This window comes from Anopheles marshallii, chromosome 2 (genome assembly GCF_943734725.1).
Source record: "Anopheles marshallii chromosome 2, idAnoMarsDA_429_01, whole genome shotgun sequence".
Classification (NCBI taxonomy): domain Eukaryota; kingdom Metazoa; phylum Arthropoda; class Insecta; order Diptera; family Culicidae; genus Anopheles; species Anopheles marshallii.
Genome location: NC_071326.1, coordinates 71,262,688 through 71,289,830, shown reverse-complemented (window position 1 = coordinate 71,289,830; position 27,143 = coordinate 71,262,688). Strand labels below are relative to the sequence as shown.

At 43.9% G+C, this 27,143-nt stretch overlaps 5 protein-coding genes across 5 annotated transcripts; 2 read left to right on the top strand and 3 right to left on the bottom strand.

Annotated features, from left to right (window-relative positions):
* Window positions 1–18,578: 18,578 nt before the first annotated feature.
* Window positions 18,579–19,803, bottom strand: LOC128707066 (phosphotriesterase-related protein). The gene is made up of 3 exons (XM_053802011.1): window positions 19,785–19,803; window positions 18,782–19,683; window positions 18,579–18,716 (listed from the first exon to the last, which is right to left on the bottom strand). The coding sequence occupies exons 1-3, from the start codon at window positions 19,801–19,803 to the stop codon at window positions 18,579–18,581; spliced, it is 1,059 nt and encodes a 352-aa protein (XP_053657986.1).
* A 1,092-nt stretch (window positions 19,804–20,895) lies between these two features.
* LOC128708704 (coiled-coil-helix-coiled-coil-helix domain-containing protein 7) lies at window positions 20,896–21,277 on the top strand. The gene is made up of 3 exons (XM_053803684.1): window positions 20,896–20,940; window positions 21,005–21,103; window positions 21,170–21,277. Exons 1-3 carry the CDS (start codon window positions 20,896–20,898, stop codon window positions 21,275–21,277), a joined length of 252 nt encoding a protein of 83 aa, XP_053659659.1.
* A 353-nt stretch (window positions 21,278–21,630) lies between these two features.
* LOC128718509 (uncharacterized) lies at window positions 21,631–24,392 on the top strand. The gene is made up of 2 exons (XM_053812132.1): window positions 21,631–23,274; window positions 23,334–24,392. The coding sequence occupies exons 1-2, from the start codon at window positions 21,631–21,633 to the stop codon at window positions 24,390–24,392; spliced, it is 2,703 nt and encodes a 900-aa protein (XP_053668107.1).
* Window positions 24,393–24,786: 394 nt separating this feature from the next.
* Window positions 24,787–25,809, bottom strand: LOC128706967 (vacuolar protein sorting-associated protein 26C). The gene is made up of 3 exons (XM_053801911.1): window positions 25,753–25,809; window positions 24,935–25,691; window positions 24,787–24,872 (listed from the first exon to the last, which is right to left on the bottom strand). The coding sequence occupies exons 1-3, from the start codon at window positions 25,807–25,809 to the stop codon at window positions 24,787–24,789; spliced, it is 900 nt and encodes a 299-aa protein (XP_053657886.1).
* A 273-nt stretch (window positions 25,810–26,082) lies between these two features.
* On the bottom strand, window positions 26,083–26,995 carry LOC128708088 (distal membrane-arm assembly complex protein 2). The gene is made up of 2 exons (XM_053803046.1): window positions 26,577–26,995; window positions 26,083–26,497 (listed from the first exon to the last, which is right to left on the bottom strand). Exons 1-2 carry the CDS (start codon window positions 26,993–26,995, stop codon window positions 26,083–26,085), a joined length of 834 nt encoding a protein of 277 aa, XP_053659021.1.
* Window positions 26,996–27,143: the final 148 nt, after the last annotated feature.

Here is a 27,143-nt window from a genome sequence, read left to right as displayed (position 1 = left end):
ACCAAACCATCGAAATTAGTGCAAATCGCTTAAGTAAATAAAAAGTCCCAAGAACATTCGACCAACATGGTGCAAACGTGCCTGAAACAATAAAATAAAAGATAAATTACCTGCACCTTACGAGCAGTTCGAGAAGAAAGTAACCACTCGCACACACGAACACAGCTAACACAAGAAAACCAGAGAGTCTATTTACTTCGTCTGGAAAAAAAAACTCCAAACGGGCCGCACCGAAGGAAGTACAAGTTGCTCTTTTTTAGTCACTTTTCCTACACCCATCTCACCGAACCACCGAAGAAGACGAGCCCCTTTTCACGCACACAGCGCTGCTAGTGTTGGTGTGCAAGTCGGCAAAACGGTTGGCCCATCCTGTTGCGTTCTTTTTCCTTCGCAAGGCCACCGGTGCCGTTTTGGCTTCCGTCTTATTTAATTAATATGAACGGTAGCGCAACAACAAAAGGCCCTTACTGGGCGAGCGTAACGTGGTGGAATGATGATGGACGAAGATACCCGGCCACGATAACGGTTGTATACACACGAACAAGGGTCACGGCAAGGCGGCATGATGTGCGACCGGTCCCGCGCACTCGGGGTTGAAGTAAACCCCGGGAAGAAGCAAAAAAAAAAATCCCCCAAACACGGGAAGATAATTGTTAATGACACAAACATACGAATTTGTTGCCTGCTTTTCCAGCTCGATTTTCCCACCCCGCTCGGTATCTTCTCTTTGAGGGTGAGTGGACAGTAGCTTGTGGAGGAAATAATTAGACATTTGTTTGTTTGCTCAAACAGCACACAAAATGGTAGTCTGCGGAATGGCGATGAATGTGGCGTCCATTTTCCACCCACCCAACTACCCCAGACCCGCGGGCGGGTTTTATGGTACCATTCAGCAGCATGCCACAAACGGAAATAAAAATGGCACGATAAGCCATGAAAGGATGCGGACGATGGTGGCAAAAAATCAAGTGAAAGGGAAAAAAAAAACACGAAATAAAAGCGGACGCCTGGTGGCTCTCGTTCGCTCTTTACTGACAAGCGAACGATAGCATCTTTGCGATGTGCGTACATCGCTTTGCATTGCTCGCTTCACTCATCAGCATGCACACCACAGCGACGCCACACACACAAACATCAACCGCAACGCACCGACAGGCGAACATTCAAATTGTGCACAAATTGTAGCGAACCGTAATGCCATTCCACATGATTTTTCCGCCGGGAGCAAAATGAGGTCCTTTGAAATGTACACACACACACACACACATTAACTCTCGAGCGTATGGACAACTTTCATCGACCTGTTGCACCACGGTACGGCCAAATTAAACATAAACCTCACCCTTTACACTCATGATTGTTTTCGTGGTCTCTCTCTCTCTCTCTCTCGCTTTTGTTTTTAATTGTCCCCTACGTTTAGCATTTGAATTTCAACTAACACCCACGGTACAGTGGGATGGATTTTATGAATACTTCACCAGGGAGCACACAAACGGCTTGCATCAATTATAACAGCAAAATTATATGACCAAGCATACTCGTGTTGAGCGAGAAGCATTAAAATGATTGAATTTTTTTGTGATCTTGCGTATAGTAATTGTTGTGGAGTGTGATGCTGAAGGTGTGTTATTAAATTATTGACCGTGTCCACTTACAACTGAGCTCCAGTTAAATCGTTGTGGGAATTGTTGTGGGTATAATTATTACACTCTTGTGGAATAATGATGTTCGATCGCATTAAAATTCAATTGATACATAATTTGATTATTGATAAACCCCCGCACTGAGCTGTTCACTGATTGTTGCAGTGCAGTGTTTAGAGCACCACCAAATCCAACAATACAACGCACAGCCGTTACAAAGCGTTAACAAATCGCATCAAATCATAATAACATGCGCACAGTGCTAAACATTCATCAACTGATTGCATTATCTGAAGCGTGTTGTATTTGGGTTATGTTCGCCGTTGCCTCGCATCAATAGAACTGACTGACTGGTGGCCAACGAAACCTTATCTTCCGTACCTCGAGTACCTCGCGCAAGCACAAAACACAAATTCGCAACGCTATTTCGTATGATTTGCAACAATAGAAACACACACACACACACGTTCGTCGTCTGAGCGTCAATTCCAATAACGACAACCAACTCCACGTTCATTGGAAACTCCGTTCTAGAAGTAACACATTCTGCTATCTCTCTCCAATAAAAATGTACACACAAAAAAAAAAGATGCGACCGTTCTTACTTTTTTCACCGCCACACCGAGCGAATCCGGACGAGCTCTTATCGGCACTTCTAACGATTACAAAATGTCTTCGCTTCAGCCCGGCGAGCGCTATTTTATAGTGTCAGCACGACAAAAAAAAACGGGGGAGCAAAGTGTAAGGCAAACCGTCCCAAATCGAACTCGATGCTGATGAATTCTTTCTGTTTGCCGTTGAAGTTGAAGTCGACCGGTTCACGTCGACGTCCGGACGACGACGAAGCGGCTGACGCTCGGTTGACGACTCACTATCAATTAATGATGGTTTGCGTGGTGGTGGCGGTCTCTGGCATCCGATCAAGACGGTGCAGCCTGACGCAGAGTTGGGAAGTTACGTGGTCGCGTGAATTATGACAAGCTCAATTTACGACCTGTCACCGATATCGCCTCCCTAGAGGCTCGTTAAAGATCGCTTTTGGGGACAAGAAATTCCGGTGCCGTTATCGCTTGATGGATCTGAGGGTTCGCAGCGAATGGATCGGTACCTTCGTGCGAGCACCCGCCTGAGTGCAATCAGATGCATCGAAAGTACGGTGAGCACGCAAAGTGTGCCGGAACGTATGCCGGCATTGCAGGTAACTCGGAGGGAAAAGCGATTTTCCTAACGATACTTCATTAGCATTCCTCGTTTGCTCATTGCTAATCGTTTGTGCTATGGGGTTTTGGGTTTAAATGGTGCATGATAAACAGGAAAATTTAATGCATTTTTTTGACGGAAGTGCTATTAAGGAAGCTACTAAAGTAATAATTTGATCGGAATGAGACAGAAAAATAGATGGAAGTTGTAAAGGACTCAGAGAACAGTAAAAAAATTAAGAAACCCCTTTTTAAGTAAGACAGAGAAAAAACAAACTGAGCATATCCTAAGGAATTTATTATAAAGTATTTTAGTTATATAAATTTAAATATATTTCATATAGTTTTGATATTTGATACATATTCATAGTAATTTTGATACATATGAATATAATTCAAAAGTTCTTTTATTCTTCGTATTTTTGAAAACTTCCTTGCGCCTTTTATTCCAAGATTTGGATAACGTGAAAAAGTTTCTCTTTCGTCATCGAAACGAATGCAATCGTTATCAACACAACGCCATCAGCTGGCAACCCTTCCATCTGAAGACGCTATAAAGCAACAGCATTTAAACAAGGGATTGTCGAATCATATCGGTCTCAAAACAAGGCTTTGCATAATCTTCTTTGAAACAGGCAGACAAAAACAGTTCCCCTTCCGCAGTGTGCAACCGTTACCACGGCAAAGAATCTCCGACTCCCGTGCACTCGTTGTTCGCGTTGTTCCTCTTAATACCACTCATTATCAACACTCCATCATCGGTAAAATTCAACACTTCCACCATTCTACCGTTGCTCGATGCGGGCGGAAATGATTTCTATGTCATTGCCGGACCATACTTCCGTGCGCTGTTAATCGTCACCGACGAAGATGCTCGGTCGGTGCTACAAAACTACAGTGACGCAAACGTGTATCCGGACATTTGAAAATGTAACTGCAAACAATTTCTGCATTCCTTTTCTATTTTAATTCAATTTTTTATATTAATACAAGATAAATGAGATAGTTTCTTGTCAAACGGCTTCAAATAAAACAAATGTTGATTCTAGATTTGTTGCCATACTTCGTATAGGAACAAATGAGAGCAGAAGGTCATACTTTAGACAGTTAATACCTTACTTCATTACTTCAAACTACATCAAATTACTTCAAATATTGCTTATAGGTACCTATTTTGATGTGAACGACTCTTGGTGTCATGGTATATAAATCATCGCTTGGTTTTGTTTTATACCAGGCAACAGACTTATTAAACTTACAAATTTGTTTTGATCAAAAAACGTTGTAAACATAAAAAAATCAATTCAAACACATCAATCATCAATCTGAAGAAACAATATTGAAACTATGGAAGATATTGTAGGAACATCGTCGTAAGAATATTGCAGGGTTGTACATCGACACAAAGTACCAAGAGGTTTCTTGTTACTAATTTTTTTAATAGAAAAATAGTTGTGCATTGAAATATTTAATAAAACTTAGCAAAAAGCATAAGGAACTTCATGATAACTGGTTATTTTAAAACTTTAGGTAATTGGATTCTCTGGATTGGGCCTTGCAAGTTGATTTTTGTGTGAATTTAGCGTAGAAAAATATAAAAAGTTGTATTAAATCATGGAAATGTACATACAATCATACAAAAAATGCTTCAATTATAATCATACAACCAGCTGTCCGGTTTTGCGTTTGAACCACTGCACCACTTACTAAGAAGCGCACTGAGCGATGGCAAAGTTGGCATTTTATCATTCCAATTTAATTAATAGTACAGCGACAATATCTTCCCCGCTCCATTTACCTGCCGGGAGGGTTTTGAAAAGATTACAAGCTTCCTTTTAACCGAACAACAACGACTACTTGTCGACCATGGTGCCGCTTTGATTCATCCTCTTTCCATTTCCGTTGACATTTAAATCTGTCGACCAGCAAGGCAGTGGCGTTGTTTGGTGGCCATTCGAAGCGCGAGTCTGTGGACGACATCCGACCATGGTGGTGGTCCTACGTTGCAGATAGCGAACGCGAGCCAGGTAATCATCGTTGCCAGCCCAGGGAGATCTACAACAAGCGAATTTCTCTTTCATGTTACACCGCACAACCCATTGAAAATGATTTCTGTGCAGGAAAGTATGAAAATACATAATGGCGGCTCGATAAAGCATCCCGGTGGTGCAAAATCGTGCCGACGGCACAGCGCACACTTGTTCCGATGAAATGTTTTCTCCCGCAGTTTCGCTTCTTATCGCGCCTGGAAAGTATTGAACACGCTTCATGCTGCGGCCCACAGCAATACACACCCCCAGCACAAGAGGACTGGCGATAAAAGACTTCAAGCTAGCTAAGAACTCCCGCTTTATAACCATCAAAATTTATGCTTTACGCTTCTACACGGAGTTCATGAGGCCCTGCTCCTTACGAAAGCCACCACGCAACGTACCTCCACTAACTCAAGAGATGAAGAATTACGTACCGGGTTGCTCGGTGAATATTGCCCTTCTGATTAAATTCCAACCAGCATTACTGGTTACGGGTTACGTCCCGGGCAATATGCTTCCAAACGTCCGGAAGCTACGTGATGCGAACGGATATTGGAACGAAAACATGCCACTTTAGCGACGTTCGGCAAATGAAACGCACAAACCCGTCACCAGATGGCGCTACACTAACTTTCTCCCTCCACGCGTCAGCTTCGATTTGAACTTTCACTATCGAAACCCATCTTGTTGCGTTGGGTCACCGAAATGATAGGAACACATCCGGATATCTGGTCCGAGAACTTTCCCGCCCCGAAACGGGCAAATGGAAACTTTCTCCAATAATGTTTAATTAATCGGGAGCGGGAAATTAATGAAAACAAACTTACGGTTGGCTTCGGGGGTTTCGGTGGCAGAACGCTTGCAGATGACATTTGCCGTTGCATGGGGTAGCGCAATAAATGATTGGAAGTTGGTTTCGTATTCCATTTATCTTTCCATCGATCAAAGTGAAAGCAATTTCGTAGTTCAAATTTCACCCCGCAGTTGATTTAATTAAAACAAACCAAAACCATTTTCAATTTACAAAGCTACCCTATTTGTTCCGAGATTCTTCGCACTGGGTACCTATTATAAGTGCTCCAAACATCAGTCTGAATTGATCAAACGCTACAGTACTCCCAATCTGTACTAAATGCTCGCATCGAGACGGCCAAGATCGTCCGATGGTGGTACTTAACTTGAGCTGCCATTTCTGCACTGCCCTCGATTCCACGACTTTGTCATCAATTTTAAGTCCGATTTTCTGCCTGTCAGTAAAATTACGCTGACTATTTAATGGTGTCTCTCGCTCCCTCACACTGGTGTTTCGAAGCAATATGACGTTCTTTTCGGAACTTACAGCTACTTACGACGTCGATGCACAGCTAAAGAGCTAAAGTCAATGGGACACCAAACAAGCAACAAGCAGAAACCAAGTAATGGGCACAGCAAATTCCTCTGCACTTTTGATCCTTCGTGTTCCAAGATGTCCATCAGCGTCGGGTACGGTTAGACGCGGTGCAGGAAAGCGAGCGAGCGAAATTGTTGAGCTGGGAGAACAAAACCACTTTTTAGCGTTAATAAAACTTTGGCTGTAATGCAATATATCGTATCGAGGAGCGTGCCTGGCTTGGCTTTTGGTGCAACCGCGTGCACAACAGGACAAAGCCTTTCCGCTCTCCAGTGTTGGTGGAAAAAGTTTTTTCTTGGCATGTGTCTAAGAATGGATTATTACAGCAGGGAACGCGAAAAGTGCAGTGTGCGCCACCGATGCTGTTTAAGGAAAAGTTTATCAAGAAAGAGATACCAGATAACAGCACAATGAAGCGCAACCATTGCGTTGTAAGCTTCGTTAGCTTTGGGTCAATCTTAACTGAGTCTATTCAACCACTTAGGTAGCGTGCAGTCTGAGAAGTGCCTGTATTAGTGTTAAAGGTATAGACATCTATCCCATATACATAATTTCCGAGCTGCTAAAATATGACGACGTTACGCTGAGGAACCGATTGCATGGCTTCCTCTATGAATTTTACCACCATATGGGTCGAATTGATAAAAACCCCACAGTTTAATATAGGATTAAAAGGGGACCAATTGAGAATAACAGTGCTCAATAGTTATTTAATCCCGTCGAAAGATAGTTATCGTTCATAACTCTCGCTCGTTAGCAAGATATTGTAGAAATTCACAAATGCTCTACATAAAAAAAAATCCTGCCTTATTGGGACGAAAATCCAACAGCAGAGTTGATGTCTTATTAGTAAAGATCAACTATCAGCAGCCAGTGCTGTCCGGTCGACATTATGCCTGTTGGAAGTTGTAAAGCGTTCCAAGGAAACAACTAATGTCTTTTAAAATAGCACTGTAAAGAGTAGAATGTTAAGTAAAAAAAAACCTTGGCAGGACTACAGCAAGAAGTCAGAGTGTATATTATCACTCATAAATAGTACACCCATTGTAACGCGTTTGAAAAGAGCAATAAGCAAACTAAACTACTCCTTTCACCTGCAGCACCACGTAAATATGTCCCGGAAGACGTAAAATAATGAACAAACTAATCATACACGCTATTGTCTTGCATATTTATTTGTTTCTTATTCATAAAGCATACTGTCTGTTTGTAGAATGGTTCAAACCCACCGCACACTCGACACAGCACAATCGCACAATCTTTTGCCAGGTTTCCGAGCGGACGTTAGATTGTTTTTCCCATCCTGCACACATAAATATAGGTTTATTTCTTTAACGTTTGCTGATGACGAAAACCGTCAAGGTGTTTTCCGTGTTGCAGCTGGTTTGGCTGAGCAAAACAGTGCACCGCACACAAAAGACACGTCCTCCGGTTTTTTTTTTTTGCATTTCGTTTTTTGGCATTAGGTAACACACAAACACCACACATAACGACCTGACGGGGTTTGGCCAGCCAGCTGCCACTACTCTCCGGGCAGACAAAATCACCAAACTAGCGCAAAGGCAGCAATGAAAACGTGTACGAAAGCAATAAATTACTCCACACCACGGCTGGGCCATGGTGCATTATTCAGCACCCAAAACCCCGGAGCGGGCAAACAGAAGCAATAGAACTGGCTACCAGCAAACCGGCTGCTTCGAAAACTGAAGAAGAATCCAAATCCCCAACAGATATTAGGACGACCGTAGACGGTGATCGAACCGTCCCGGAAAACGGAAACGGATAGCACAGTGGAAGGAAGGAAGGAAGGAAGGAGCCGAGTAGCGCATTCTAGCGAAATATAAACAACACTCACTCAGTGCAGAATGCCGGCACCCGTGGCCTTGAAAGCTTGGAGCAAAACTAATTCTCAAGCAATAAATATACATTGTTATGATGCATCATGGCATCAAGTAGTTGGCTATTGTTCGCCCGCCCGGTGATCCTGTTGCCTGCATTGCCGCACGACTGCCTTCGCCGGGTAGCGTCATATGGTGTCTTTGCTCCGATTATTGCAACCATAACTCCCACTTTCCCATTACACTTTAGCGCACAGAGCGCTTAGGCACCGGAATGTTGATGCTTTCCTCTCGATCGTCGGTGTAATGTGTCTCTCGGTCAACTTTCTTCGCTCAAGTAGCTCAACTTCCTCCAAAGTTGGTCTTGGTGCGGCTGGAACAATCAACTTATTGTGCTACAGTTTGCTTGTAGTTATCGATGCACACTAAAACAAAAATCTGGAACCAAACTATCCTTTAGTTGGTAAGTGGAGAAAAACTTGATCGTAAGGTGCAAATCTCTGGTACATCGTATAAAGCGCACAATAACAAAGCTTACGGTTCGATTATTCTCAAGCATGGTTGGCATTTGAAGAACAAGCCTCAATTAATGCAAAACTTGTGGAAGCTTCACAATCAATCCGGAAAAAAGTCTATATCCACACTAAGAGGTTGTTATCGGGCTGCCCGATAAGGTTGTTATCGGGCAGCCCGATAAGGTTTTTATCGGGCAGCCCGATAAGGTTTTTATCGGGCAGCCCGATAAGGTTGTTATCGGGCAGCCCGATAAGGTTGTTATCGGGCAGCCCGATAAGGTTGTTATCGGGCAGCCCGATAAGGTTGTTATCGGGCAGCCCGATAAGGTTGTTATCGGGCAGCCCGATAAGGTTGTTATCGGGCAGCCCGATAAGGTTGTTATCGGGCAGCCCGATAAGGTTGTTATCGGGCAGCCCGATAAGGTTGTTATCGGGCAGCCCGATAAGGTTGTTATCGGGCAGCCCGATAAGGTTGTTATCGGGCAGCCCGATAAGGTTGTTATCGGGCAGCCCGATAAGGTTGTTATCGGGCAGCCCGATAAGGTTGTTATCGGGCAGCCCGATAAGGTTGTTATCGGGCAGCCCGATAAGGTTGTTATCGGGCAGCCCGATAAGGTTGTTATCGGGCAGCCCGATAAGGTTGTTATCGGGCAGCCCGATAAGGTTGTTATCGGGCAGCCCGATAAGGTTGTTATCGGGCAGCCCGATAAGGTTGTTATCGGGCAGCCCGATAAGGTTGTTATCGGGCAGCCCGATAAGGTTGTTATCGGGCAGCCCGATAAGGTTGTTATCGGGCAGCCCGATAAGGTTGTTATCGGGCAGCCCGATAAGGTTGTTATCGGGCAGCCCGATAAGGTTGTTATCGGGCAGCCCGATAAGGTTGTTATCGGGCAGCCCGATAAGGTTGTTATCGGGCAGCCCGATAAGGTTGTTATCGGGCAGCCCGATAAGGTTGTTATCGGGCAGCCCGATAAGGTTGTTATCGGGCAGCCCGATAAGGTTGTTATCGGGCAGCCCGATAAGGTTGTTATCGGGCAGCCCGATAAGGTTGTTATCGGGCAGCCCGATAAGGTTGTTATCGGGCAGCCCGATAAGGTTGTTATCGGGCAGCCCGATAAGGTTGTTATCGGGCAGCCCGATAAGGTTGTTATCGGGCAGCCCGATAAGGTTGTTATCGGGCAGCCCGATAAGGTTGTTATCGGGCAGCCCGATAAGGTTGTTATCGGGCAGCCCGATAAGGTTGTTATCGGGCAGCCCGATAAGGTTGTTATCGGGCAGCCCGATAAGGTTGTTATCGGGCAGCCCGATAAGGTTGTTATCGGGCAGCCCGATAAGGTTGTTATCGGGCAGCCCGATAAGGTTGTTATCGGGCAGCCCGATAAGGTTGTTATCGGGCAGCCCGATAAGGTTGTTATCGGGCAGCCCGATAAGGTTGTTATCGGGCAGCCCGATAAGGTTGTTATCGGGCAGCCCGATAAGGTTGTTATCGGGCAGCCCGATAAGGTTGTTATCGGGCAGCCCGATAAGGTTGTTATCGGGCAGCCCGATAAGGTTGTTATCGGGCAGCCCGATAAGGTTGTTATCGGGCAGCCCGATAAAGATGTTAAGGATAAGGAGCCCGTTAAGGATGGAAGTTATTTATATGAACAGTCCATTCAGAGTCTGAAATTGTCGTAGGAAAATGATTAAAGTTTAGTTTATTTTGTGTTTTAGGAGTCTTTGAGCACTGTTACAGGGCATTATTGTTATAGGAGTCATGTAGTACAATTATCGAAAAAGTCTTCTATTTATAAATTAGCAAAAGCGAAACGTGTGGGATTTCACACTCTTAACTCATCTAGTTGCACGGTAATCAAAATCCTCTTGCAACACATATACCTTCACTGCCTCTCTGTTCTTGGTATTTGGTTGCTTTCATTTCCTTCTGCGGGTCCCGTTTATAAGAATGTATACATTTGTCATGCCATGTTAATGTCAAATATAACACATAAGTAATTCGTAGGATTTTTGAATTGCTAACTATGTTCTTGCTAAATTAGTAAAAGAACAGTTTCAAACATGGTTTTATAAAACCTATAACTGTAGGAGACACTGAACCCATTACGAACGTTCTGCGATGAACAAAGCAAACGATTTTAACGGTATGAAATATTGAATCTGTACCAATTTTTTTAATTGTCTAACGGTACGGACGGTTCGAAGTTTAATTTTGTTTCGTTTGCCATTACCGGCACCCGGTCCTGGCAACGGCGGCTCATTACTAAGCAGTTGAAAAGTAGTTGGAAGCTAACTATTTACGTGACAGGCATGAACAAATAGTTCCATCCCTTCATCTGCATTCCACTCATACATACGCTCGCACAGTCACATCACCGGACGGCGTACGAATGGGACGGACCGTAAGCAGTAAGCTACCCTTTTAAGTCGAAATGGTCTGCTTAACATTTCCGGTGCAGCATTTTTTGTATGTGTGAAGGGAAAAAGAATGTAACGAGAGGGTGAACAAAAAAAAACGTACAGATGAATAATGATAGGGACACTTTGGAATGGATGTTTTTATTAGTTTTAGTTTAAAAACTTTGTTGGGTACTGTATACTCGACATAATTATTCCACTATAAATAGAAGTGATGGAATTAATCTTAAAAGTTGGAATATTATTAACGAGCTAGGAAGAGCTATATTATTGCAGTAAATAGTACATTGATAAAATTCTCATTCGTGCGTAGCCTTATTTATTCATCACTCAAGAATAACATCCAGGTCAGCAGCAAAAGTCCGTAAAGTTACAGCTTCTTTTTGCAAAATATTAAAAGCACCCTAGACTTCCCTTTTTTTCGCTATCCGCTTTGCATTGCGTGTCATGAGCAGGCCTCTTTCGCTGCTCGATCAAGACCGATAACAGGCAACGTGGCATGACTGAGAACAACAAACCCAACCCAACGATAATCCTACGCTCCACACACGACTCTTGCTCGTAATTAGTGCAACTAAGTTTTTCACTTACGTGAGAATGTTTCATAAATAAAATAATCAACACTGCGACTGTCTTCGGGGCCGGTTTCCAGAGCTTTGCAGTTGAGACCATGTGTAGAGGTAGTGCACCCGCTTGATACGGTGGATAAAGCTTAACTGGGCTTAGTTTTTTCCCTACTCTCCACAGGTAACCTTTTATTTGTTTGTGTACACTCCCGTCCTTCCGTGTTGCCGCTGCCCGTCCCATGGCTTCGGATGATTTCTCGCAAGTAGAACAATTTCCAACCAAGCCCTGAGGAAAATAAAGCAAACCCCTTTTCCCCGGTCACTGTTTCCCTTTTGTCAGTTGCCGCGTATGGTTGAAGCTTACCATGGTAGCAGTTTTACTCACTGCAGCAAACGGAAGTGTTGTCGTCAGCAGCAACGACACTAGCCACAACGGTGGCAAGATCGTGTGGGACTCTGAAGTAAAAATTGTCGGCAAAGTAGTCCTTTTCGAATCTCTTCTTCCTTCCTACTCACTGTGCGCCAAGGCAAGCACAATACCCGTAGAGTTTGTGTTTGGTTCATCCTCGAAACCTTGCATATTGCATTCGACGACCGTCCGGTAAGATTCACTCACTCTCAGGCGTCCGTTCCGCCGTCCATCTATTTACACATATTTATCCCCCATTGCAGTGGCATTCCTTCCGGTGCATGTCATCACGGTTGGGTGAGTTTCTGGGTTTCCGAAAACCCCCGTTTAACACTACCCAAATGTTCCGGTAATGAGTTGCGCAAAATTTCACCACTTGGTAAATGTAAAGCAGATCCGGTTTTGCACCGCTGGGTCACTTTTTTGTTTTGTTTTCATGCGATATTACAATTCACCCCGTTCCGACCTGAAATGCGAAAAGTGAACTGGGCCGGAAAATATGCTTTGCTATTTTACGTAAGTGCTACTCTATATGCATTCGCAATTAGTGCAGCGTGGCACATGTCTGGCACTATGACCAAGTCAAGGCGCCTGCATTTATGTAATGAGTGTACGCGCCATTGAAAGCGAAACAGATAAGCGGTTAAGGATGTAACTCTCTTGCTGCATAATATTAATGGTTCATATAAATACATACGATGCCTGTTTCAGCTTAAATCCACCTCCTTCGATGTAATTTCACAGAATCAGAATCCTCAATATAGTAAATAGCATACATTTAGGCGTTTTTTACGAACTTTTGAAAGAATAATCAATTAAAGTACTAATTCTGTGGAGTTCACCCGGGATAAAGTGTAGCATCATGATGAGGGAAGGGAAGCGGTCTTCCATCCATATAGCTATAAGTTTGATAGTTTAAAAATAATGATAATAAGAATAGTTTTTTTAAGACCATTTTTCCTTTATTGAGCAAAGTAATAATTCACTAATATCTTGAAATTTGAATTAATCGATTGATTTATGATGGCCTTTTGATATACTTTCTTAATTACCATCTTTTTAAAATTAAACGAATTTTAAACGTGATTTACGTAAATTCTGATTTTGGGTTTGCACTTTGATAACCCGGAACATTCCGTAGTACACCTAGACACATAACCTCATTGTGGAAGGCTTTTCCAGGCTTCGATTAGATTAAATTCATCCCGTGCAGCAGTGGCAGCGCCAAAAATTGCACTCCAGAGCCACCGGCGCAATTACGACGTAAAGCCACCGTGCTAGGCTTGTGGTCGATATGATGTACTGTACGGTGGGTAGTAAGCTTCCAATCGTTTGAAGAGTGCCACTGCTATGAACTACCGGCCGATATAGCTTTATGCAAGATTTATTATAACCAGCAGCCACGGCTATTATGCAGAAACCATTCTGCCTCGCAAAGCAACCCCGGAAGCGATTGCGTTCGATGAGTTTTATGGTGAGTTCCACTTACTGAGAGCAAGTTATTATGGAAGATACCTCTTTACACTAACTAATTGTTCGCTCTGCCTACACTAATTAAAGACAACTAGGTGGATGGAAGTTTTGTGTTTCAGAGCTACTTATTATCTCTTTGAAAGACCGCATACTGGCGCACTTATAATTTCGTTACTTGGAGCATTTATGCATGATGTATGAATATAAGTTACATAGCATGTGCTCACAGATGGTCTTATCTTCCCAAAAAAAAAAACTTCTCATCTAACTCACAGTTCCTAGTTCTTTGGCCCTGTATCCTAACAACATTGGCGTCATCATCTTCCACAAGATAAAATCCCTCAAGAAAGCGCAACAACTGCACGCGAAAAACTTTTTAATAATGCAAACAAACTAAGTCGAACGCTAAACAGCAGCTATCCTGTTTCGCATCTCGTGGCGTTCCGCTGCAATTGGCAGGCTGCAACACAGCCATCCATGCATCCTTTATCCATGTGTGTGTGTGTGTGTTAACTGTGCTCGGTGTTCTGTTTCCGCACTGTTTTGTGAAACTTAATCCATAATCATCTAGTATTAACATGGCCCAGGCTCGTGCCATGCAAGATGTATCAAACCGTACCTCCTTAATTCCTTCACATAACTTGCTCTGCGCTGTACGCAACCGGAAAACATTAAGCAGCACACAAAATAACCATTGGCCCCCATTGATGCATGAACCTTTTCCGGTAAATTGCCATAAATCTTTAAACACTATTCCCGTTTTGCCTTCAAGCATCCGACCTGCTCCAACCCATTAAATGGGCTGTTTTTTTTTCTCTTTACTTCGGGCTGGTTAACCCTATCCGGTTTTTACCGCCCATTTAAAGTGTAATGAAGTAAACCGGCACACTTTTGGGACAGGTGTCAGAAAGAGGGGAAGCAATAGAAATACAGCCCAGAAGGAATGTGACATCTTTGTGTGCAACAGGATTGCCCACCCGAAAACTGTGGCCCACTTACCTATCTCACCGTTAGTTACAGTAAGCGGGCGCTAAAACTTTGCAAACTTTGCCCCATAATATCGCGCCAATACGCGGGTCAGGTGTGAGGTATGGCAATGGGTAAAGAGTAAACGTGAGTAGAAAATGTTCCTGTCAGTTCCCGAGAAAGTTTCGCAAAAACGTTCTGGCGTTCGGCCCTATTTCACCAACAACTCCAACATAACTCCCCCGTTTTCCGGATGATCTGATGTGAACGGTAACGGTAGCACATAAACAAACCATCACAATCTTGTGCCTTCCCATGTGTATGGGTGTTTGCTTTTTTGTTTTGTAATTCTTTCGGGACTAACAATTTCAGCATACGAAGGACTTCCGGTGGGAACTCGCGGCATCCGAAGGGTACCGTCTCCAAACACTGGAAAGCAACACAACTGCCCATGCGCACTGGAAAATATCCCCTTTAGCTGGTTAAGGTGGGAGAAATGCCCTTTTTCCGTGGGCCTTCCCGATACGTGATGGGGTACTCACGGCGCGGCATCACAGCACAATGGGTAATTTTTCATCAAACCGGTTCCTTTTGTAAGCGTAGAGTGCCATCGAGCGCTATGGATTGTGAATCACTTGATATAGAATTTCAAGTGTTAAGAAGCCGCTTGAACCGAAACACGCTTCAACTTGAAGAATGACGGAAAACAAACACTTGTGCTTTACCTTTTTTTCCCCCCAATTTCCAATTTAGCCTTTAATCGTTAAAGTCTCTGCGGCACTATAAAGCTGCTGATCGATTTTCAGCACCTCATAAATTGCCTATACCCTGGCAAACGTAAACAAATCCATTTGCTATACCGGGCACACGTTCCGTAAACAGAAAGAGACAGAGAAATGTCACACTTACCAGTTCAGCAGGACGCTCGGTGGAGACGCCTGGTGGCTGGTGAGATGGACGGGCCACCAGGCGTCTCCACCAAGCGTCCTTTACCGGGCGTCTCCATCAAGAGCGCAGCTTCGATGTCCGGCCGCGGCGGATACTATCGACATGCGGCGTTTGCTGTGGTACAGCAAACGGACGATCCGTAAGAAGTCGCGCAGCTGATGATGGCTGGAAATCGTACTATTCCGTGCCATAAAAGGATTATGTTTCATCGTAAAAAAAAACCCCCCAGCTTCCTCCTCGCACACACTTGTGTTCGCTGCCTACATATCTACTAACACGTGGCAAACACACATATTGGGGGAACACATCCCGTGAGGTTCATTTTGTTGAGGTTTGCCTTCGACTACCGGAGGACGCCCGATATCCTTTTCGTCCACCCCCGTTCCGAGCACGGGGCAATTAAATGGTTTATGGTGTGTTCCCCCAGAGGAAGCTTAGGCGGGGCAAAGTTGCTTTTAATGGCACACTGCTGATGTACTGGGCGGTACCGATTTAAGACGGCATTGATTAACAGCGAAATGATGATTTAAAATGTCGTAAGTATGCACAATGTTCCTTAGTTAGAATGAAGAAAGTAAAGAAATACTATGTGATATAACAATACGATTGTAAAATATATTAATTGCAACTGGACTTGATTTATAAGAATTGTAAAACATAAAAATTTGTAACAGGCGATAACCTAAAATACAGTGAAATATGCAACAAAAAATCAAAATAGTTTCAGGGATGTAAATTAATAAGCTTTACGTCAGGACCACTTATCTTCTTTATTGGCACAACATCCTCAAGAAGTCTAGGAATGCCATTTCTGGCTTTCTTTGACTTTATTTTTACCCACGCCTGCATAATAATCTTCTTCTTATTTATATATATTTGAAAGGGGTACTATCCTCTATGACGAGGGGGCACTCACCTCCTTTGCCATATTCAAGAAGATACAACCACTGCTGGATAATCAGTCCTGCGAAAGGTCCGGATGGGATTTTCGATCGATCCTATCGTGTGAAGACCGCCACCAAGACACCACCAGGACCGCCATCTTGAATTAGAAATAGAACATACAGAAAGGTAAAAGGTGGAATTTTCACAGATTTCTTGGACTTTTACCAGTTCTGTGCGATTCTATCCAAAGCTTTTTTAACTGAAACACTAGCGTTGTAGAATGTAAATTGCAATTTAAACGAGAGCTCAAAAGTAAACATCCGATTCTACTTGAAAATATCACAAGAATGGCCCTATATTTATCTTCTGCACTCAAAAAAAACCCTGCAAGTGTGGATAAATTCCCAAACAACGCCGAAACCTGGCATCATCTTTCAGACATCTTGAGATCGAATTGCCCAGGTCATCAGTTGCAGATTTCGTGAGCATAAATATCGCAAAGGTTCTTATCCGGTTTTATGAGTCTGTGACGAATACATAATGCTTGACCTTCAGCATGTGCAGACTGGTTCGATTTGAAACGTTGACGACTTGCACTAACAATTTTATTTCTTACTCTTTTAAGCACTCATAAAAAACATCATACTGTAAAACTTAATAAGAAAAGCATTGAAACAGCGTAGTGCGAATTAAATATACCAAAGCAAAAGGGATTTCTGTTTCTGCTATAAAAAAAACACACACACTTCAACCTTGATTGAATCCAACCTCGCCAAAAACTTTTCTCATTGATTTTTCGCACATTAATAGTAATGCATTTTCGCGTACCAGAACTTATGCAACCGTGAACAAAAGTTTGTGCAAATGGTTAACACAAAAAAAACCCCGGTGACTTTCTTTCAACAAACTGTACAAAAAACTTTCCCAAATCCACGGCATTCCCTGGAGCGCGTTACGGGTTTCGATCCGTACCGGTCATCATAATTGATGCAAATGATCTTGAGAAAAGTCACTTCACTCCAGCGAAGGTTTAGAAAGAGGGCGAAAAAAAAAGACGTTCCGAATGAAAATCCTTTTTTTCTTCCTCCCACCAACGAGTGTGGAAAATAACAAATGACAGCAAGAAACATTCGCTAGCGAAACATTGTTGTTCGGGTTTTGCAACAATGCCCCCGGGGCCCGTACGTACCTTCCGACTCTTACCTCCAAATATTCGCCATTTCTGCCGATTTCGAAAACAATTGACGTAACCAGCGGTAAGGAACCTGTGAGAAGATGGAACTTTTGGCCCAATATCTACACCCCCGGCTATGGTGCGTTGGGGAATGGAGACAAATTTCATTATTCGATTCGACCTGCCAAGGTAAGAATCTGCGAATGCAAAGTAGTGACCCTTTTTGTTTCGCATCAGGTAAAGAGACAGAGCGCGCGCGGATGGCCAACAAACTTCTTACCACCCTCAATTCCCATGTGCTCCGGCACACTCACAGTCTGCCGGTGCAAAAAGCAAACAAAAGATGTCCACCGAGCAAAATCGGGAAAACAAAGTGACACCATAGCAAAACCCGGGGTTAGAGTGGAGCGAGAAGACACTCGGTGTGCTACGAAATGTTCGAATAAATGATTCTCCCTCGCACAGTGTACATAGTTCCGGTGTTTGCGGATTTTCCTGGCGTGGAACTGGGTGTGGAAAATTTAAATTTATATTGTGAAACTTTTATGAAGTAGTAATAAAGATAAGAAAACAAACTAAGGCACTTGCGCGGTACGTGGTCGAAAGAGTTCCTGCCCGGGTGGCCGACGGTTCTTCAATCCCTGTTGTGTTGTTTTTTGGGTGGGTTGTGCGAACCAGAAGATACTCCAGGCAAAAAAAGGGGAAGCATGAAAGGGGACACAATCAACCTTTCCACCCACTGTGGGAACGATGCACGAGCAGAAACTGCACATCGTTACGAACTACTGGATGTCCCAGCGTGCAAGGGAAGGAAAGCATTATTTCATAGTGTCTCTCATCGCGCACTCGTGCCAGGCAAGAAGTAAGGTCAAAGCTAATAAGAATCACGCTTCCGCTAGGGAATGACACTATTACGCACTTCCAGTGCTGGAATATAAAAGTTGACGCGCTGTAACAACCGGGTAGTACAAACTAGAGTTATTGGTCGTTTATTTTAACAGTCCACTTTTGGACTCCTGGACGCTATCCCTGATCGTTTCTGCAGCGTTTTGCAGTTGCAGGCTACTAATAATACTTCCCTAGCACAGCGACAGAACTTAATTACCTTTTCTGGAACTACGCATCTAAACCTTCATCTCTAGCCAGCGTGCCGGATTGCTGATGGTCATAGTGTCGACCGTCTTAATGTCGATTCCACGCACCGAGAACCGCATCAGTACATTGTTCAAGATGTGACTATAACCGTGTCCACCGAAAGAGGTCTGGAAAGAATATCACAACAAGTTACAAGCAAGATCTACAAGATTCCGTCCATCCGACTACTTACCAGTCGATGTTTGGTGTGAATGTCGTGTGCCATCAGAATACGCTCCGTATATCCCTCGCGAATTAGCCGTATAACTTTCTGGATGCGCTGCTCATCCGACTGCATGTACGATTCCGGATTCAACTGATAGTACGAACACTCCGTGCCGAACAGATCGAACTGCAGGTACGTACCCAGCTTGGCAAACTCCAGCAAATCGTCATCCTCAAACAACGTCCTATCCAGATGCGACATGACGCACTTGGACGCGTTACCACCCGCTTCCAGATAAAGTCGCACAATCTCGTACGGTGCGTCTCGTTCCCGGCCCGGGTGGAACGAAACAACACAACCAATAGCGGCCTGCACTTCCGCCGTCGCTTGGATAGCGTTGCGCTCGAAATGGGTAATCGGCCAACCGCTACCAACCTCACCGATGAAGCCACACTTTACCGGTTCGTCCAGCCCGGACACTTCGACGCCAAACAGCAGCTCCTTCGTGTACAGGTCCGTCATCTGCTCCACGCTCATACCGTGCGTTGTTTCGTCCTGCATCGCGTGGATGTAATGGCCCGTGCCGGCGATCACGTGCACATTCGCTCCCGTCGATACTTCGTGCATCAGCTTCAGATTGCGCCCAAGACCGTGCGAAGTATTCTCAACGATTGCACCACCACCAAACTTTTTGTAAGCGGCCACATCTTTCGCCACCGCCTGATGCGTATCGAAATCTTCAAAGTTTATGTTGTACCGGCTACCGTACGGGTATTGCTTCACGTACCCGACATTTTCCAGCGTAATTCGCTTACTGACGTATTCCTCCACCGCATCTGGCGGGGCCGAGTACATCTTATCGAAGTTGAGCGAAAAATGCTCATGGGTTAGGGTGTACCCCAGCTGCTCCGGATCCACCGGGCCTCGCACTACGTAAATCGAAACAGAAACACAAAAGATAAACAATCATAATGAATTCGTGCTGCAATCATTTGCATTCGGTATTAATTTTCTCCTCCCCTTCGCTTACCTGTTTGTACCTTCATCATGATGTTGAGTTGGTGTACGATGGCCCTAAACCTGTTGCTAATGCACCCTTATTTTTCGTGTTGCTGCTGGAAGACTATTTTAATACTGCTTGAGACGTGATCGGAGACGAACTGTTTTATATTCATCCCACCTCACGCGACACGATAATTGACCCCACTGCTGCGCTGGAACCAACACTGCGAACCAAGCTGTGATGCGCTCGTTATCTCTCGCGCGCGCCTTATCTACGCGACTTTAGAGTTGGCTTTGGCTGTGTGTCTGTTGGAGGGAAGAAGAAAGATGAAAACAAATTCGAATGATGGTTGTTTTATTTATTTATCTTTTCAATTTTTGTATAGAATCTTATTTTTTCTTTGCTTTTAAACAAGAAACGCATAATGATGTCTTGTTAGTCTTGCCTGACGTGATCGACGATCGCACATCGCACTGACCCATATTTTTAGGACCGGTAGACATTCGCTTTATTCAAGCGGTGAGATCTATTTTGGATGGATAATCCCATTCACATGTTCCTTTTTTAATAAGTCTCCGATAAACAGCTAAAAAAATTGTTTATCAACGGATGGTAAGCTTCTGCGCCTTGTCACGGAAGGAAAAGAACCAAGGTCTTCTCTTTTTGGCGAGAATGCTCTGCTCAGGTTCGTTATCTCGTTTTGAAGCCAGAAAGAAGTAAACAACAATATCGTTGAGATATATAGAACAAGGAAGATATCAACACATTTGAGGATTAATTTTCAACGCTATTCTGTTGTTCTTCAAAGGTGATCATACAATTTTCTCAAAATAATCATTTGAGAACTGAAATTTGATTTGGAATTATGAGTTTTTGATTGAATTAGATAGAGTGATAGATAGTGCGATAGAGTTACGTACTTCTGCATCTTTATATATTATTGGTAATAGTGACACGGTAGAAGCTCTAAATTATGCACACAATTCAAAAATTCCTGCCATCAGTTCCCCTAAAACTAGCCATTGCAGGATACGCATTCCTACCCCTTTCAAAAAGGTACACAAAACACTTGTCAAAGTCAGCTGTTTCGACTGAACCACACAAACACAACGCAATCTACCAACAAAACTTCTCCACAATGCCGAAAAATTACGATGCTGAGAAAAACAATCCATGTTTGAAAGTAGGTTTTAGCTACAGTACAAGATCTTTCCATTATAATAACTTCTCTTTGTCTCTACTTTTAGGAACAGGAACTGTCGTACAAATGTCTCAGCAAGAACAACTTTGATCACGGCAAATGCGAGCTCTATTATGCAAACTACAACAATTGCAAAGAATTTTGGGTATGTAGCAATGGGTAGTGGCGGAAATTGGCATCACCATAACTTACCACACCTTGCAAATTTTAGAATAAAGTCCGTGCAGATCGGCGAGCGAACGGAATCTTTCCTTACCTGCCTGAAGTAGCTGACCGGGAAAGCATTAAAACCGAATATATGAAAACTAAACCAACATGAAAAACTATCCCACTGGAAGGATTGAGATGCTAGAAATTGTTGTTTTTTTGCTGTTAGCTTGTAGACAATAGAAGTTAAATCTATTATCCCACAAAATATACACTGTTTTCACGCACACACACTGTTGTTGTGGAAATGCAACACGTTGTGACGTTTCGTTCTACATTTGTTTGGCTTCAGTTATGAACTGATGAAACTCTGTTCATGGTTGTGGATGTATTTGTAATGTGTAATATGTAAAACTTATTTTTACGCAAAAAATCTTCATTTCGTAATGATGGGAAATTTAAAAAAAAATAACAGACCGTAAATGTTTTACGTTTAATCAAAACGCCACCTGGGGAAACGTTCATATGCCGGGTGTTGTAAACAAACAACTGTCACCGAACGAACGGCCCGCGCAATTGCATTTCAATGCGTACACACAATTTCAGTTCAAAACCATGGCCAAGAACAGCAAGAGCGGACCCCAGAGGATCTGCGTACTGTGCCCAAACCGATCCACAATAACGGACACACAAACGGACGATGCGTTCGAGCGCATTACGTATCATAGATTTCCTACCAATACGCAACGACTCGGTCGGTGGCTAGAGCTCTGTGGTCTTTCCAAAGAAAGCATGCCCACGCTAGCGAACAAATTCGTCTGCAGCAATCACTTCGCACCGGAATGCTTCGAGCGTGATCTACGTGCGGAACTTCTGTACGGCACGAGACGTATGGCACTAAAGAAGGAAGCAGAGCCAACGATTCGTACACCAAAACAGCAGTTAAAGCGACAGCTAAACACTCAGTCCAGCGAAGAGGAAGATCGTCAGAAGCGCAAAGAGCAGGTGGATCAACTTCTAAATGGTCAAATACCGGTGACGGAAAAGATTGCGAATCCATTTCGAAAGCGTGTCGTCGACGAATCGTCATATATTACAGATGAACCTGCAGAACGAAATCTGTCCAAGAACACTCTGTCACACATGAGCCAATCGGAAATGATGCAACTGATCGAAGATTTGCAACAAGAAACCACGAGCCAACAAATACACATAGCAAAGTTGCAACGTACGATCGATAGTAAGACTGAAAAGATCAATTTTGCCAAAGCGGAAATGGTAAACACAGCGATTTCGTTGCAAGAGCTAAAAGATCACGAAAATCGTCATGTAAATGAACGAATTACAGAGATATTGTCCGGCCGGTTCGGTGAAGGACAGCTGGCCACGATATTGGCCGGTCCGCCAGAGCAAACCGAGCCGGCTTTGCTTCATGTGCTGTGGACTGAAAATGAGTTAGCTCAAGCGCTCAGGCTGATTTGCGTCAGTAAGGAGGCGTACGAACTGATACGCAAAGAGTTACGCTATCCTCTTCCAGATGCTTCACAAATCGAGCGTTGGATTCACAGCGTTTATCTGGAAACGGGACACAATACAACAGCCATGCGCATCTTACAGCTACACGCATTTGCCTTGCAAGACATCGAACGTATCTGCTCACTTCACCTGACTCGTATCAACGTCCCCGTTCGACACCATTACGATTGCAAGCGTGATCAAATTATTGGACCAAATGCTCAACTACACTGCCTTACCGTGCAGGGAATATTTGCTTCGTGGCAACAGATAGTCCACATTGAATTCGATCTCGACGTTAGCAAAGTGTTGGTGGAAAAAATAATCACCGATCTGCATGAAATCAGTTACAACGTGGTGGCCATAACGACCGACTGTGATCGTGCAACGGCAGACATATGGCGCACATGGAACGTTAGCAATGAACAGCACTGCATACAACACCCGATAACGGGTCATTCGATTTATGTGTACGCTTGTCCAGATCGAACGCTGGTCGCCATTCATCGGGCACTGATTGATGAAGGATTCTTAATGCAGGAAAACAATCTACTGATTACCCGAACTAGCTTGATGCCATTTCTCAATATGAGACAGTTTTGTGAGCCTGGTGAGACCAGTAGCACCCTCTACGATAGATATATTAGCAAAATGGTAGGATCACACTCGTCTTAGAAATGGTCACAGATTAATAATGAATCTTTCGATTCTAGGTTCTGTCAGATGTATCGTACGAGTCAACTCTGTCGCGTAAGTTTATCTCTTCCGCAACGACGAACGCTTTGAGAATGCTTGCAAACGACAAAGAGGATGACGAAGGTGTGCTCTCTACTTTGATTACACTGATCGATCTATTCGTCGACTGGTACGAACTATGTACGGCCACTAGTTGTTCGGTAGAATATCCAGCAGTTAAGCAACAACTTATCACCAACCTGCCCTACGGGGTGTATGAAGATGAGCAGAACATTGTGCTGGATGGAATGTACGATGTGATGGAAACAATACGCTGTTTAAATACGGACCATGATTTCCTCCCCCAAGCCGTGCTCATGTCCATCAACTCGATGCGCAAGTTGTTGGCCGATTTAAGGACCAACTATCCTGGGCAAATTAATGGCATACCCATGCTACGCCTTAGTACAATACCGTTTAGCGAAACGATTCGGAACTTGCGACAGGCCCTGCATCAAGATTCACAGACATCAAAAGTACGGTCAGTAAATGATGTTCTTTTCCACCTCTGTGCGACGGTTGTCTCAATGGGATCAAATTCCTATGCCACAAATATACTGCTACAAAGGGGAGGTTTTTTGGATGGATTGTCCCTTTCAAATCTACGTCGACAAGATGATCCCATCGATTCAGATATACGCGACGTAGCCGAGTCAGACGCTTGTAATTTTCTTGCACGTTTTATTGTGGCTCGATTGGGTCATAAGTACGAAAATCTCGGCAATCGGCCAGTCACCATTGAGCACAATAATGATCAGTACGTCATCAAATCTTCCGATAGGGAGAACCTATCTTGCATCACACCTTCGATGGTGTGGGCGGAACAAGCAAAGACGTTTGAATCGTACCTGCGTCATACGATACAGGATAAAACCCCAGACTTGGCTAAATCTTTGATCGATTTCATTGCTTTTCGCTATCCCCAGCTGGGACGAGATTTGGTGGAGCTGTACGTACGGAAACGTATAGCGATTAAGCTAAAAAACCTTAACGCTACGCTGGATGCATGCGCAGCAAAAAAGCAACTGAGCAGCTAATAAAGCTTAACACAGATGTAGATATACTTACTTACTTACTTATCCGACGCTAAAACCACTTCGTCATCCTGGCCTGCTGCAGTAGTCCTCTATACCGCTCACGTTCGAGCGCCATTGTCTGCTAATCTAATATCTCGACTTCTCTGCCGGACGCATCAATACCATCACTCCATTTCAATTTGAGCCTACCACGCCTCGAAGACTGCGTTGTAGGCCGGAGCCTGGCGAATATAATTCGCTGTACGAGCAGTTTACTCAGACTGTAGAAACACCAGTTCTTATTGATGGAGACCTTTGATCTAAGAAAGATGGATCACCTAACTGTGCAGATTCGTACTCTGGAATTTTTTATTGCTTTAGAAAATCAAAACCATTGGAATGGGAACGATATTCATTACGCCGTTCTGTCCAGTAGTATTTGAAAGTTTTCCGTCACCAAATAATCGTCACCAAAGATTATTACGAGATTCACCTCAAATTCTGCAAAGGAGAGAGTGTTAATACTTTTTACCTCGCAACTCCTCAATTGTTTTGCATCTTACCAACTTTAAAATTCTTTGTAATCAACGTGGGACAGGTGAACAGCCTTGGCAGCGTCATGTAGATCGGTATCGCTACCTTTGGGCACACATTGCCGTCCGCAATCTGGATGTTCTGGATCTCGGTTGCGTCACGTGAATAACCCTCGGCACAACCGCACGTTTCCACCCGCACCAGCTGTATTTCGATCGACTTGATGGCCACCTCCGTATGATGCACCGTAACGCTTCCGGTGAATGGTTTCGTCACACAACAGTCGGTCGAATCGAGCGTACCGGAAATCAAAAACCGTGGAATAGAGATCCGTTCCTTTGCCGTTTTCTGCAGCGTATCGGGACTGATCGAGAATTGTACCTCCTTCGCTGGACGTTCCACTACCGGCCGGTACTGTATGATGAACTGTTGCGTTTTCTGGACACTTTTCGCCAGAAAACTTCGCTTAATGTCGCAACGTAGCATGTACGTTATGTTTACGAACACACCGTGATACGTTTCGTACAGCGTTTTCGGCTCTTTCGGACAAATGAGAGGAAATTCGAAAGGGAATTCGCTCGGTCCGATGGGCAGCTTGCCGGACGGAGCGAGATCACAGTGCTGATTCAGCAAAGTAATCGGTTTGACACTGTTGTACAATGCCTCAAAGATGCCCACATTCTTATTGCTGATCTGAAGGTTCACCGAACCTTCCAGTGCGAGCGTTATACCGTCATGTTTCGTTTCCGATCCACAGACGATCTGAACCACTCCCGAAACTGTTTCCTGTGATTGGAGATAAAGCACAAATTGTTGGGTCTTCCCATTACAATGGTGTCCTACGTACCCCTTCATAGTAAACTTTGTTCGCTCGGCGAAGCTTTATTTCTACAGTAATTGACATCACGTTTGCCTACGCAGCTATTGGGGAGATTATAACCTTTTCAACGCCCAAAATCCATGTCCTAAAAAGAAACACGCACAATTCTCCGCACTGATAAGAGTTTTAGCAATTTTTTGCCAAACGAACACAAACAAAACATTCGTTGACAGACCGGCGGGTTGAGTTTCATACAGACCAAGGTGTGCTTTTGTTTACATGGAAACTCCTAGGTTCATACAGGCTTTCGGTTTGCTACGATCATTTTTATTTTTCAAATTCAGTTTGCTTCACAACTCATTCACTCGAGACAATTCGCAAGTTTGGATTCCATTCCTCAAGCATAGCTACCGTTAGCTTCCATAAAATGTCCTTTTCAGGATCATCAATGAGTAGCACCTTCAAGCTGGGCAAACGATACAAGCAATTGAGCCCACGATGAGTGATGGCTGTTCCGCGTAAATTGAGCTTCTCCAGCGAAGGCAGCGTATTCCCAGAGATCCGATCAAGATACCAATCGTTAAAGAGTGCTACATTCTCAAACGAGAGGTGCTTCAAGCGCAGCAGCTTCTGAATGTTTTCCATGCCTTCGTAAAATAAGGTCATTCCATCGCAGCGTACCTCCTCCAACACCATACCGGGCACATGATGCCGGGGAAGATCGTACTCGTCATCTTCGTCTTGTTGAATCCATTTGGTGCTTCCACGAAACCTAGCAAGAAAAGAGACATCCTGATGAGATGGGTCTTGTTCCCTCCAATGTTACACAACAGTGTCACCACAAGCTTTACCTGACGGATCCACCCCGATGTACGATGAAATGAGCGGTCGCTATATCATCTCCCAGTGTGGCATGCCGTTCGGGAAGGAACTTTTGCATCTGTGCTTCAACGGTTATGCGCCTCTTTTGCCACCATTCTAGAATAGAACTCGGCGAAAGATTGATAGGTTGCTGCATCTTTTCCACCAGCTCGGAATTACGATTCTCTGAGGCAAACAGCTTGAACACACTGTAGAAGCTATCCGAACGCTCCGAGTACGGTGTACGCCACTGGAGACGCCGTTTATCATCCTCAATGCGTTTTTCAATATCCGGATCAAGATCTACTTTCGGACCGACCGGTTTGATATCAGTAGATGGGTCTCTGTGAACACTAGCACGGTTTAACGCTACCGGTAGCTTAATCGTGTGTCTGACTAGCTTGTACATTGCTTCGCGCAATTATTTGCTTGTATAAATAACTTATTTTACCGAATCAATAGTGCTTTGCGCGACGTGAATTATGGCTCGCAGGATCGTTTGTTTATCTTTCCGTTTCACAAATGGACCCAAGTGGCATAGCAGTGCATGCGGCTTT

Bases quoted from the DNA above. Each gene is read 5' to 3' on its own strand.
- LOC128706967 (XM_053801911.1), bottom strand. From the start codon at position 25,809: ATGTCAATTACTGTAGAAATAAAGCTTCGCCGAGCGAACAAAGTTTAC. The intron at 25,692-25,752 runs GTACGTAGGACA...CTCCAATCACAG, and splicing joins ACAAAGTTTACTATGAAGGG to GAAACAGTTTCGGGAGTGGT. The intron at 24,873-24,934 runs GTAAGATGCAAA...TCTCCTTTGCAG, and splicing joins TACAAAGAATTTTAAAGTTG to AATTTGAGGTGAATCTCGTA.
- LOC128718509 (XM_053812132.1), top strand. From the start codon at position 21,631: ATGCCGGGTGTTGTAAACAAACAACTGTCACCGAACGAACGGCCCGCG. The intron at 23,275-23,333 runs GTAGGATCACAC...TTTCGATTCTAG, and splicing joins ATAGATATATTAGCAAAATG to GTTCTGTCAGATGTATCGTA.
- LOC128708704 (XM_053803684.1), top strand. From the start codon at position 20,896: ATGCCGAAAAATTACGATGCTGAGAAAAACAATCCATGTTTGAAA. The intron at 20,941-21,004 runs GTAGGTTTTAGC...CTCTACTTTTAG, and splicing joins AAAACAATCCATGTTTGAAA to GAACAGGAACTGTCGTACAA. The intron at 21,104-21,169 runs GTATGTAGCAAT...TGCAAATTTTAG, and splicing joins ACAATTGCAAAGAATTTTGG to AATAAAGTCCGTGCAGATCG.
- LOC128707066 (XM_053802011.1), bottom strand. The intron at 18,717-18,781 runs GTAAGTAGTCGG...TATTCTTTCCAG, and splicing joins TTCACACCAAACATCGACTG to ACCTCTTTCGGTGGACACGG.
- LOC128708088 (XM_053803046.1), bottom strand. From the start codon at position 26,995: ATGTACAAGCTAGTCAGACACACGATTAAGCTACCGGTAGCGTTAAAC. The intron at 26,498-26,576 runs GTAAAGCTTGTG...TTTTCTTGCTAG, and splicing joins CATCGGGGTGGATCCGTCAG to GTTTCGTGGAAGCACCAAAT.